Source organism: Euprymna scolopes, chromosome 33 (assembly GCF_053919585.1).
Source record: "Euprymna scolopes isolate OS-2025 chromosome 33, ASM5391958v1, whole genome shotgun sequence".
NCBI classification, from domain to species: domain Eukaryota; kingdom Metazoa; phylum Mollusca; class Cephalopoda; order Sepiida; family Sepiolidae; genus Euprymna; species Euprymna scolopes.
In genome coordinates this window covers 27,983,709-27,996,496 of record NC_136514.1, presented here as the reverse complement: position 1 = coordinate 27,996,496, position 12,788 = coordinate 27,983,709, and the positions used below count along the sequence as shown (strand labels likewise).

Below are 12,788 nucleotides of genomic sequence, written 5' to 3'. Positions count from 1 at the left end.
TCAACTAAATGTGGGAAAAGGTTTTTCTAAAAGAACAGAGGTTGGGGGCTGCCTCAAAAACATCATCAGTAAATGTGAGGTGGTCGAGCTTGGTAGAAGAAACCACTAATTTCACCATCGTATCACACATCCCCCTAAATCAAACGTTTTTCCAGTTTTATACAATTATGGGTGTTTTGTGTTATTCCAACAGTCATACATACGGTTCCAAAGGATTTGTTGATGGCTGTATTTATGTTAGATGATGAATGAAAAATCTGACTTTTCTTACAGGTGGGCCTGATGGTGACTGGTCACCAGGTTTTGGTGGTGGATATGGAGGAGGTGGTGGTGGTGGTGGTGGCGGTAACTTTGGCTCAGGCGGCGGTGGAGGATATGGAGGAGGTACAAAATATTTCTATCTCCATTCATCTTTTAAGATCTTATTTTACTATTTTTTATTTTAATAGTTTTCTCTAAACGTAAATCTGACTTGATGGTAAATACAAAATGATAATATCTTTTCACATACCATATTTTCTTGTGTATAATACAAATTTTGAATAAAAATGGAAGGCAAAAATAAGTGAAATCTTACATTTTCAGAAATCTTTGCTTGACTAGAAAAAAAAAATTAGAAATACACTCAATCGAATAGATCACAAAAATAGGTGATTGTTATATAAATTATTTGAAATGTATGTTATAATTATTGCATAAATTATATCCATAGTTTTTCTGCTTGAATGATGGGCATATGATTGGCTTAATATTCCTTTTTTGTTGATACAAAAATATTGCAGCCATCGCCAAAGTGAATTTGGTTTTGCAAGATTTAACTCAAAAGTATCACGTACTGAGTCTGGAATCATAATGAACGAACGGATTACAAACATGCTAAAAAATAATGAACTTGCACAAACAACAAACTACAGAATCTGAAACATACTATTGGAGTACGTTAGATTGAAACCATGAAAACCAGAAGGCAATAAGTAATACTGGTTTGCCTCCATGTAAGCAATACTTTAATTGCTAACACACGAAGAGTCCTCAATAGGTATCAGATGTTAAGAGAGATTATCAGTATAACAGATCACTTGATTGTTGGAACTTTTATCAAACTCTAAAAGGATATTAAGAAGTAAACAATTTTAGAGAACTCTTCAACAAATTTGTAAGTTGAAAATAAATTTACCACACAAATTCATTTTCACCCAGCTCAACCTACCAGGGTAAATACAATTACAGTTCAGCAAAATCCATTTTTCCAAACTAAACCTAAAAAAAAAAATATAAGTATAATTATACATAAAATATGTGTGTGTGTGTGTGTGTGTGTATTTTATATATATATATATATATATGAGAGAGAATGTAAGAGGTTAACAAAAAATTATCTTTAAACTGAATATTTTTAGTTTTGGTATGAAGTTTTACTTGCCATAAAACCAAATATCAATTTCAAATCTTTAAGACTTGAAAAAAAAAAATTTTTTACATATTGAATAGATTATTTTAATTTTGTCCTCTTTAACCTAAATTAAATGTAGCAATTGAAATTAAAGATGTGTTGCCTTTTGAATTATAACTTTTACTTAAATAATTCACCAAGCAGTCATATCTGACTATTGAGTTTTATGACTTCTGCAGGCCCATCTCGAGGAAGTGGTGGCGGTGGAAACTGGGGTGGTCCACCTGGTTAGTATTTCCCTTTGATCTTTTCCGATAATACAAGCAAATTCTCTCAAATAGTAATCTGTCCCCTTTTCAAAATAATTGTTTACCAAAGAATATATTATGATTATTAACTGTTAAAATATAATGATATCATTTTGGATGTTTTTCCCAATCTTGCTTTCATGTTCACACACATTTCTAGTTTCTGGACTTCTTCAGGTACTTTTATGTTGTAGTTAAAATTTCAAACATTTTAAAAGAGTGACAATATCAGCACAGTTTAGCATGATTCTTTTTTAATTATTTTAAATCAACACAAATTATGGAAGCTTAGTATTCTAATACAATGTAAGACTTGTGGTTGATCGGCTTGTTCTGTAACCTTTTGCAAAGTACTAGAAATAAACAGTAGTTTTCTGCCTAAGAAATATTTTTAAAAATTTAAGTAAAAAAAGATACAAGTAGAATCTTTAAAATATGAAATAGTTGTATTAATGATGATAGCTAATAAAATGTTAGTATTCTTGTGCAACAGGTGTCTTGTATTATGTCGTGGTGTTCTAGTTGATTTCAGTCATGTTATGAAAAGAGTCCATCTCTGCTGTCTTACACTATATAAAGTATCTGATTTTACAGCAGTATAAAAAGCTTTGCTGTTTGTTTTGTCTATGTATCGTTCTTTTATCTTTTAGAATTGTCTATGGGTTTTCAAGAGATGTTCAAAGATTTGCAATTTACAGATTCTTGAAATCCATAAATTCTTTGTTCATGTTTTTATTTATGATAGTAAATGATTTTTTCTGACTTTTTAAAAATTTTTTATTTATTTTTATTTTTTTATCCTATATTCCAGGAAACTTTGGAGGCGGTGGTGGTGGTGGTGGCCAAGGTGGCTATGGCGGTGGTGGTCAAGGTGGTTATGGAGGAGGAGGAGGTGGTGGCTATGGAGGTGGCAGCGGTGGACCTGGTGGTCCTTCCGGCCCAAGTGGTCCTGGTGGTTATGGTGGTGGTGGTGGTGGCGGCCCAGGTGGTTATGGAGGCGGAAGTGGTGGTGGAGGTCCAGGTGGCTACGGAGGTGGAAGTGGGGGTGGTGGCTACGGAGGAGGAAGCGGTGGGGGTGGTGGCCAAGGTGGCTATGGAGGAGGAAGCGGTGGTGGTGGCCCAGGTGGCTATGGAGGAGGAAGTGGTGGTGGTGGCCCAGGTGGCTATGGAGGAGGAGGCAGCGGTGGGCCAGCTGGCTACGGAGGAGGAGGAGGAGGCAGCGGTGGGCCAGCTGGCTACGGAGGAGGAAGTGGTGGTGGCGGCTATGGAGGTTTAAGTGGTGGTGGCGGCGGCTACGGAGGCGGAAGCGGTGGTGGCGGCTACGGAGGAGGAAGCGGTGGTGGTGGTGGCGGTTACGGAGGAGGAGGAAGCGGTGGTGGTGGCGGCTACGGAGGAGGAAGCGGTGGTGGTGGCCAAGGTGGTTACGGAGGAGGAAGCGGTGGTGGTGGCCAAGGTGGTTATGGGGGAGGAAGTGGTGGTGGAGGTCAAGGTGGCTACGGAGGCGGTAGTGGTGGCTATGGTGGAGGTGGCTACGGTGGTGGAGGCAGTGGTGGTGGTGGTGGTGGCGGCTATGGTAATAGTGGAGGTGGTAGTTCTGGGGGTTATGGTGGTGGTCCTGGAGGTGGTGGTAGTGGCAACAGTGGCTATGGTATGGGCGGAGGAGGTGGAGGTTCTGGAGGTGGCTATGGTAATTCAGACTTCCAAGATGGATTTGGAGGTGGCAGTAGTGGAGGCTCTGGTAAGTATTTTTTTTTTTATCTTAGACTTTATAGAAAACGAATAATAGACCAAATATGGCAAAAATACAATGTTGTAAGCAGATTTATTTAAATTTTAAATAGTCTCCTGTTTTTGGCAAAATTAGTAATGAAACTTTTTTTCACCTTTTTATATAGTTTTTATACAGTCAAATTGCTAATATATACGTGGTAATGATTGCTTATCATAATTTAAAGATTTATTTTTTTATTTTTATTTTTTTTGTTAGCTGCATAAATTCTAAAAATTAAAAGCAATCTTAGAATTAATGCATTTATGATCGGCCATATTTATCCGAATATTTAACGCAGTTAGCAATCGCATCTATTTCTTTTAATCAATAAACCAATGTTTTTGCTATGGACTAAAAAGAAAACTTTAATTTTAAATGAAATAATTTACTTTTGATTTTTGAAAAAATTTAGTTGAAAAATGCAAATAAATTATGAACTTTGTCTTTTTTCATGCAAATCTCATTCTTGTGATATTTTATCTAGTAAAGTTTCACCTAATCACTTTAATATCAATGAAAAATGTTTTCAGCATTGGTTGAAAATTGTCATTTTCATCGATGCTTACTAATTTGGCAAGATTTAAATGGAATACATTAAACCTAATTATACAGTCTGAAAAATGTATTTAAACGTTAAACATTAATCATTTTTTATTTTTCATCCAAGCAGTGTTGCCGAGTTTTCAATATTTTTGGTACTTGTACAGTTTAATCAAGACTTTTTTTTTTTTCCTTTCTTTCTTTCCTGAAGATCTTCAGTCCAAAATGAATACGTACAATATAACCTATTTTTTTTTAATATTTTTTTTTTTTTTCGTTTTTGAATGTCTTGATCAAACTGTACAAGTACCATATTTTTATAACAAATCTCCTTGTTAAAAAAGCCCCTTATGTATATTTCAAAGATGTATATACCGACTTGTTATTCATAATATTAAAACTTGAGATTTTTCTTTTCATGGTTTAAAAATTAATATCAATATTGCTTCTTTAATTAAAAAAAAAATTCTCCTTATCGATTCTAGGTGGTGGCACCTGGCGAGGAGGCAACAACTATGGTAACAGCTATGGGGGTGGCCCCATTAAAGGTAGTGGCTCCGGTGGAGGTGGAAACTATTCTCAGCGATCATCTGGACCCTATGGAGGTAATTATTCGTCTTAATTTTAAGAGAACATTCCTGTAAATAAGCAAATATATACAAGAAAAGAGTGATATTTTTTTAATAACTCGTGGAATTATTTTAATTTGGGAGAACAACTAGTTTATAAGGTTGTAAATATTTAAACCAAAAAGTATTTTTCTGCTCACGATATTTGTTTTTTTTTTTTTTCTCTCCAACATCATGTTACAGCTTGTGATAATATTCTCTTTTGTTTATCATAAACTATTCCAATTCTTTCCTTTATTATTACATATGCAGAAAGAGTGACACATGTGAAAATAATGAACTTGTAGAGAATGTTGGTGGGGGGGGGGCACCATACATTGAGTGAGGATGAAAGTAAGTCGGTAAGAAATCGGTCATTTGTAGATTACAACTAGTTATAAGTGAAACTTAATTTTAAAAAAATAGTAAATTTTCTGTCACCAAACTTGGGGATCATATCTGAAAAAAGTCTTAGGGGAAACAAGCATTGATTAATTCGGTTTTAGTATATTTTTCATTTATTAAGAATGATTAAGCAGCATATTCCTTATAATTATTTTATGTTTTTTTTTTTTATGATCCCATTTTAATAATCGATATACAATCTTTGTGGTGATAGCAGGGAAAGATAACTCCTGCTTTACACATATTCATTTAACTTTGAAATCCTTCCCCCGCTCTCTATCTGTGCCTAAATCTAAACACTGATTCCATGAACAAAGCTTCTGTGGAACTCTTGTTATACCTAATTTCCACCACTAATGATTACTAGGCCATTGTCCCGAGAACCACTGTACAGTCATTCTTATCCTTGAGTGGACCTTGAAAAGTGTTGACTCTCTTGTAAAAAAAAAAAAAAATGGTAATTCCACAAAGTAAATTTCCAAGTTTAAAAAGTGTTTTCTTTTACAACTTTAAAACTCAGCAAGATATTTGGATTGGATTTTAATTTGGATTGCTTCATTGCAAACACCCTGAAAAATGTATCTAATAATTTAAACGGATACAGTGTCTGTTGGATTGACCAAAAAGATTCTTTTTCACGTCAAGTGCTAAAACTTAATACATTATATAAGACATGTTCTTCATTAGAACTGTGAGTTATAGTAAGATGGAAACAATTATTAAATTTGAAAATGATAAAAACAGATAGTTCAGTATGCAAATTAATCTTTCAGCATTTATCACCTAATAGGAAAGTGACTATGAATTTGTCATTTTAATCTTACTGTTAGTGAGATAGGCCAGATTTCATAAATATAGAAACGAGATGTTCCCCAATAGCACTTAAAATATTGGACATGTTAATTATTTTAAAAATGATTATTAAAATATATATTAAAAGTCTGATTTCTGCCTTGACTTGATTTTATTTGTCTTCTCTTGCTTTAACTTTTTTTTATCTCTTTGGAATAATTAATTTTGTCATACTGCAAACAATTCATGATGAGTATTGGAATGTAGAAGACTTTTGTTTCATCAAAGAATTCTCCTAAACAGATGCATCGGATACATATAATACCAAATATTTTTCATGTTTAAAACTTTTATTTGACAAAAAAAAAATTTTTTAACATAGTGATAGAATTAAGGAAGATTTATTTATTTTTAATAATTCAGATGTTAATATTTTTTATTTAAAATCTTCATCAAAAAGCCTCTCAAAATGCTGCGTATTGAGACAATCCTTTTAATAAAACATTGCATTTTATTCTCTTTATTTCATGCGTGAAGTTATTTTTATATTTCAGTTTTTAAGTTTATTTCTATTTATAATTGTATATTATCTGTTTTTACCAGGTGGTTATGGTAGCGGTGGTGGTGGCGGCGGCGGCAGTAGTGGTGGTTATGGAGGAGGTGGTGGTGGCGGCTATGGAGGTGGTAGCGGTGGTGGTGGTGGAGGAGGTGGTGGTGGCAGCTACAGGCGATAATAATGCCTTGTGGAAAAGCAGCTCGACATTCAGGTATTTGAATGTTCTTTTTTTTTCCTCCCTTTTCCCTTGTAATTCTGATTCCGCTCAAGTGGAAATATCTTAGTGTGCGTCTAAAAAGATAGATATACATCTCGATATCAGTAATTCTAGAAGCTTACCGGTTAGAAAATAAAATTTTGATAAGTATTTTTTAAAACATATTTGCTAATCCTCTGCTAGGAATTTCCTAGGGCTTTTATATATATATTGAGAGCATTTTTAGAGCAGAATAATTTTTATTTTCCTTTATAAATAATCTTAATCTACAAAGTAGTGTGAATTTTTAAGAAACGATCTTTCAAAAAAGCAAAATGGTAAAGTTAAATTTTGAACTCAATTTTAATTTTAAAATTTAGTCCGGTGTTTTAGTTAGCTTGGTCTTGTGCAAAATTGCTTGCTTCATTGCTTCGATCCAGTTAGTAGTATTAGTAATAATAATAGTTTTAGAAGTATAAATCAAAATATAAATGTATCAGTTAAGAAGTTTGTTTTTTCTTAAATTAAAACATAATAATTTTTTGTCATTTTAGTGGTTAGTGTGTAGTTGTCCAGAGTTGCTCTATTTTTAAATGCTTCTACTCACTCTTAATCTGTTTTATTTGATGTGTTTAGGCAGGCTTTACAGTGCTGAAAACGGAGGCAGCTAGCTTGAATTGTACTTAGTGTTACCATGGAGACAGGCAACAGGCACTATAGTGTTACTGAGGAGGAGACACAGGAGGCAGGATTGTACTTAGTATTACCAAGGAGACGGGCAGCAGTGAAAGAGAATATTGTTTTTTTTTTTTTTTTTTTTAAATAAAAGAAAAAAAGAAAGAAAAAAACATTGAAGAAAAAAAAAGAAAAAAAACCTTCTCCATAAGCATATGTATTGGTCAACATTCCACACCATTCTATGATTCGATTTCCAGTAGAGGCTAAGGATTACATCATCTTTAGGACTTGTCTTCACATCACTTGACAGGCAGCATGGGGAAAATTTGATCAACGATCATCTTGTATGTACAGCATTCGGGCACATCTGCTTAGAAAGAAGGGGATCCTTGTCCGATTGGATCAGCAGCTAATAAACACATTTACAGATGTATGCATGTATATCCGATAGTTTCTGTGCAGAGATAAGTACCATTTAAAGTGTTAGTGATTTCTAGATGGTGCAGGTATTTATTTTTATATGCTTTACAGTTGATGAAAAAAAAAATTTCACATTTCATCGTAAATGGATAGTGTAACGTGTAATTTGATGACTTTTCTGAAAGTATTTTAAGTCTTTTGTCGTTATAAAAGATTGTGTAAATGAACTGAAAAACGTTCAAATGGACATTTAAAAAAGGTTAACCAGTGTGCTATATTAATATCATTAGGAGACAAGTTTTTACATATGTGTGTATAGCTCTTCCAAAAATTCTGTTCAAAACTGATTAGAATGTGGTCATCACTTAGGCGGTACTAGGTAGCAACCGTTCTATTGAGGGTTTCTTTACTATATCTTGTGTTGAACTCTTTTTGTACTTGAGAAGTTGATGGTGTGTGTTTTCATCTGGACTGCGGCTTTTCTGTTTACCACTATCCGCAGCACTAGAATCTACCATACAAGCAAAAGGTGCTAGATTTAGGACTCTATTTATGCCGGGACTGTGTAAGCCTCTTTGAATGTTGAGCTGCAATGGGGGCCACAAACAGCAAACAATGGACTTGTTTACCACTTTTTTTTTTTTTTTTTTATTAAAAAACAAAAATCTTTGTTTCTTTCAAACATTTTATTTCCCACCTAATTGTTGTGTTCATTCTTTTTAGAATATGTGATGAGCCAATTGTCATTTGTAAAGACTCCATGTTTGTAAAATCATCATTTTAAAAAAATAAAGAAACCAAAAGAAATATTAGGTTCCAGTCTTTCACTGCTTTTAAAAACATCATCTCATTCTGCAGTTTTTATGAACAGTGTCAGTAGGGTTTTTTTTTTTTTTGTCAGCAAAATGTATATTCATCGAAATCTACTGATATTTTTCAGTGACTTTTTTTTTTTTATAAAGCTGTTTCTTTCATAAACCATCATTATAATAGCTGAATAATATCTCCTTTCTAGTCAGTTTCTTAAAACTCGTTTTTTTTTTTTTGGGGTTTTTTTTTTTCACACCTATATTTCATGTAAACGGTCAAATTAACACATGCATGCATTATATCAAGGAAAAAAAGAAGAAAAAAAGCAAACTTGTTTCTTTGTTTTTGTTGTTTTACTTTTTTTTTCTACTTATTTCATTTTTTAATTTTTTTTTTTTTTTAAATAAAGTGTTATAAATCCATAGGTCTTGAGAATGTGTTATTTTTGTCTGCAGTGTCATGTCTTTATATAAAAAAAGAGTTAAAACAATAAAGATCTTGAATACAATACTTCCATACCAAATTTATTTTTGGAGTTGAGTGTTTATTCTTGTAATACTAACCATTCTTGAAGAAGGATTCACAGAATCTGTTTGGTTCTATTCAAAGAGTCGAATTAAAAATTTGAATTAGAAAAATTTCATTAAACTAGCATTGTTAAAGGTAGTTTGAAACCTCTGGTCATAACCTCTTTAAAATCCTCAATCTTTTTTTTTACTCAAACCAATTTTTATTAGGTTTACTAATTAAAATGATTATTTACAAGATTGTTGCATAAATTATTTTTTGTGCAAAAATATAAAATTGATAAAATAGTTTAATTCACAATATTTGGTCATTCATTTAGTTCGGCTTAAATTGTTTTGAATCAGGAAACGAGCTTGCAAAGCCAATTAAATAACTAAAACATAGACAACATTTCAAATTAGTGTTTCTACTCACTATTTCTACAATGATGGGTTAATATTTGATGTGACAGAAGTGATAATGCATAAAATCAATGAAGAGGTTAAACATTGTGAGGATGAAAGTGATATTTAGTGATTTGATACGTTGCAGATTATGTAGTTAATTTGAAGAAAGTTAAATGTGGCTCAATCTTAAGAACGAATATTTTAGCATTTTTTTAATGATCTAAAAAATATAGGAAAGCAAATGTCGATTAACAATATAATCGATATAAATGAAAACAAAAACACTGACTTATTTAAGAGTGGAGACGGTTTTGTTTTATTTTATTCGGAAAACATGCATAGACCATGGCAGTGTTTAAGAATAGTCATGTATGTACATGTTTTAGTGATTGGAACTCGTTAATGGCAAAGTGTAGTTGGCTAATCAAATAGACTATATAGTCTTTTAAACAAGTCAAGATTCTACTCTCTTTTGTGGCTTTTCTTGATATTTTTCCTCACTTCATTTTCTGCTATCCGTAATTTGGCTAATAGAAAGTTTTTGTATATCTGAAATATATCTAAAATTATATTCTGAGATTGGTAGGGAAAGTAATAACTTTTTGATGTCCATAATATTGTGAATTTTTATGATACAAAAAAATGCAAATCTTAAATTTTGAAAAAAGAAATTGAAAAACAAAAAAAAATATTTTTTGATGTTTCTGCTCTTCCTCCTTCAAACTGGTTTGATTGTTACAAACGTAGAAGACATAATAGTAATTTGATTCTTTTCCGATAGTCGGTATGTATATACATATTTCTTTTTCTAAAGACTTGGTGGACAACAAATCCACTTTCTTTTGCTTTTGTCTATATTTCTACATGTGTGCAGACTCACAGATATCAGAAGCATTTCTTCAAGTTTAAAAAAAAAAAAATTTTTAATGGACTCTATGCTCTGAAATTTGTCTGCAGTTTTGCGTGTTTACAGCATCCGTGTAACTTGACACTCATGCTGCTACATTCGCTCACCAATCTTGTCTTCATTGTAACTATTCGCATCTGCCTCCTTTTTATCTCGTTTTAGTAATTGCTAACCATTTTAAAACATTGTAATAATGGTCTTTTTTTTTTATTATTATAGTATATATAAATGGTATGAGAGTTTATATAAATTAATAGGTTGATATTTTTTATTTTTTTTTTATTTTAGGATCGAAAAATTTTAGATGTTGATGGAGTTATTTTATTTATTTTTAATTTTGTCTAAATCCTTATAAGATAAAGTTTTGCAATGTTTGCTTATCAAAATTTTTTAATTCTCGATAGCTTTCTAACAGAGAAAGTAATCGTAAAATGGTAACTCCTCTTTTGGATGAAGATATTTTTTCAATATAAACTCTTATTAGCTTATAAATTCTTTTTTTTTTTTTTTTTTATATTATGAAGATTTCACATGCGAAAAACAAAAACGAAGATATAAAAAATAACTTATGATTGTATTGAGGCATTTTTAGCTTTTGGTGTTTGTCTGTGTAGTTAGCTTTTTCTGTTTTCTGTGTGTAGAAAAAAAAAAAAAAAGACTTGAAGTTAATAAGCCGTACGATCCACTACTAGATATCCTTCCACAGCCAGAGCAGAGTTGAAAGGCAATGTCTAGTTAGTTTCTTCCCAGAGCAGAGAGATATGGAAACATTTAACATTTCCGCTGACAGGTAGCTTTTTAAAAAAAAAAAAAGTTTCAACTCGCAGCCATGGAAAAGAGAAGGTAAGATAGGATTTTGAGTAACCTTTAACCTTATATTTAGAAATGTTAAGCAAAAAAAAAAAAATCATTACACTTCATTCTTAGAAACATGTTTTATTTTGAGTAAGCTTAAAATGGACTTCAGGGTGTTTAGGGATTTTCGATTTTAGTAAAAAAAAAAAATTTAATCATCTAGCGTTCATACTTTTAGAACAGTCTTTAACTTTTTTTTTTTTTTTTTCCCCCACCCTCTCAAAAATTATATCTTGTGTAAATATTAAAAGATTACACTGTGCCCTGCAATGGTTTTATAGTGTTAGACTTAAAATATACTGCATATACTCGTGTAATGAACAACTTTTTAAGGCCAGTTTTCACCTCCAAACCATAAACGTTTCTTTACTTGTGTATCTGTTTTAGAAGTGTTAAGGTTTAGTTTTTCTACGTTTGATCCGACTGATTAATTCAAAGTGTCTGCATCGTACTACTATACTAAACTAGGGTCATTAAGATTTTAGATTGTATTTGCATTCTTTACTATCGACACCTAGCGTAAACATTTTTTGTAGAAAATCACTTAAAACAATATGATCTAATTATAAAGCTACATCTTGAAATATCCTATTCCGTCTAAAAAGTATAATTTAGGAATAAATGCTAAAAATTTCGTTGACATTGGATAATTCTGAACTTTAATGATTTAATAAAAAATATCATGGCGGCTAATCATTTTATAAGGGACCATTTGAGAGAAGTCGCTACATATAAAATCTCTTTACCGAGAGAGAGAGTGTAATTCTTTTGGTCAGAGTAAGACTTGCATTCTAATAGATCTGAATGGAAAATCTGTCTAGCCGCTTCAAGCTGAGAAGAAAGGTCATAAATAGTCCATGTTAACATGAACTAATGATCTTCATTAAAAGTTGCTTAAAAACCCAAGGAAATCTAGATATTTTTTATTTACACTATTGCATTTTTGATTGTGTAGCAGATCTGAAAAATGTTTTCTTTTCATTAAATGTTTAAATATTTTTTAAAGACTAGCTTTACAAAAAGTTAGGTGTTGTTCATTACGCGCTATAGTACATTTGTTTTTAGTAGTTAAAAAATAGGGTTTTCATAAGTCGTTCATTACGTGAGTATATATAAGTAATTTGATAAATATAAAGCTACTCAGCCTTTAATTTAAAAAGGCTTTCATGTCCATTCTGTTAAATTAGAGAAGCATGTTTTAGTTTATCATACAATACAGAATAAAAAAAAATATTAACTAGAATATGTAATTTTATACTTATATTAGTCTGTTTTGTTTTGTGTCATTCTAAATTTCGTTCTATTAATATTTAATCAAAAATTGATGGAAAAAATTTAATAATTTCACCAAGTTAAATCAATATTTGAATTCTTTGTCATGAATTAATGTTTTTTTTTTTTGCTTGAATATATTATTTTGTATTTAACTTTATTATAAATTATTTGAATTTAAACTCATATTCTAAAGGAAAATGTAATTTGTATTTTTGAATATATAAATGGTAAAGATAATTATTTAAGGCAATGATAAATTTATCTTTTTTGTTAATATTTATGAAAATGACTGGTATCTTTTTTATAATCATTGTGATTCATGGAATTTCCTTTCAGTTTTTTTGTTATTTTCATTTTCCC

At 31.4% G+C, this 12,788-nt stretch overlaps 1 protein-coding gene across 1 annotated transcript in view; it reads left to right on the top strand.

Moving 5' to 3' along the window:
• Positions 1-8,901, top strand: part of LOC145258176 (uncharacterized) — a 28,508-nt gene extending 19,607 nt beyond the window's left edge. Inside the window, exons 7-13 of the mRNA XM_080115998.1 lie at positions 274-384; positions 1,633-1,680; positions 2,513-2,734; positions 2,909-3,439; positions 4,498-4,617; positions 6,421-6,584; positions 7,206-8,901. Of these exons, the coding sequence (XP_079972124.1) occupies positions 274-384; positions 1,633-1,680; positions 2,513-2,734; positions 2,909-3,439; positions 4,498-4,617; positions 6,421-6,551 (1,163 nt within the window). The 3' untranslated portion in view covers positions 6,552-6,584; positions 7,206-8,901. The remainder of the gene's footprint in view (positions 1-273; positions 385-1,632; positions 1,681-2,512; positions 2,735-2,908; positions 3,440-4,497; positions 4,618-6,420; positions 6,585-7,205) is intronic.
• Positions 8,902-12,788: the final 3,887 nt, after the last annotated feature.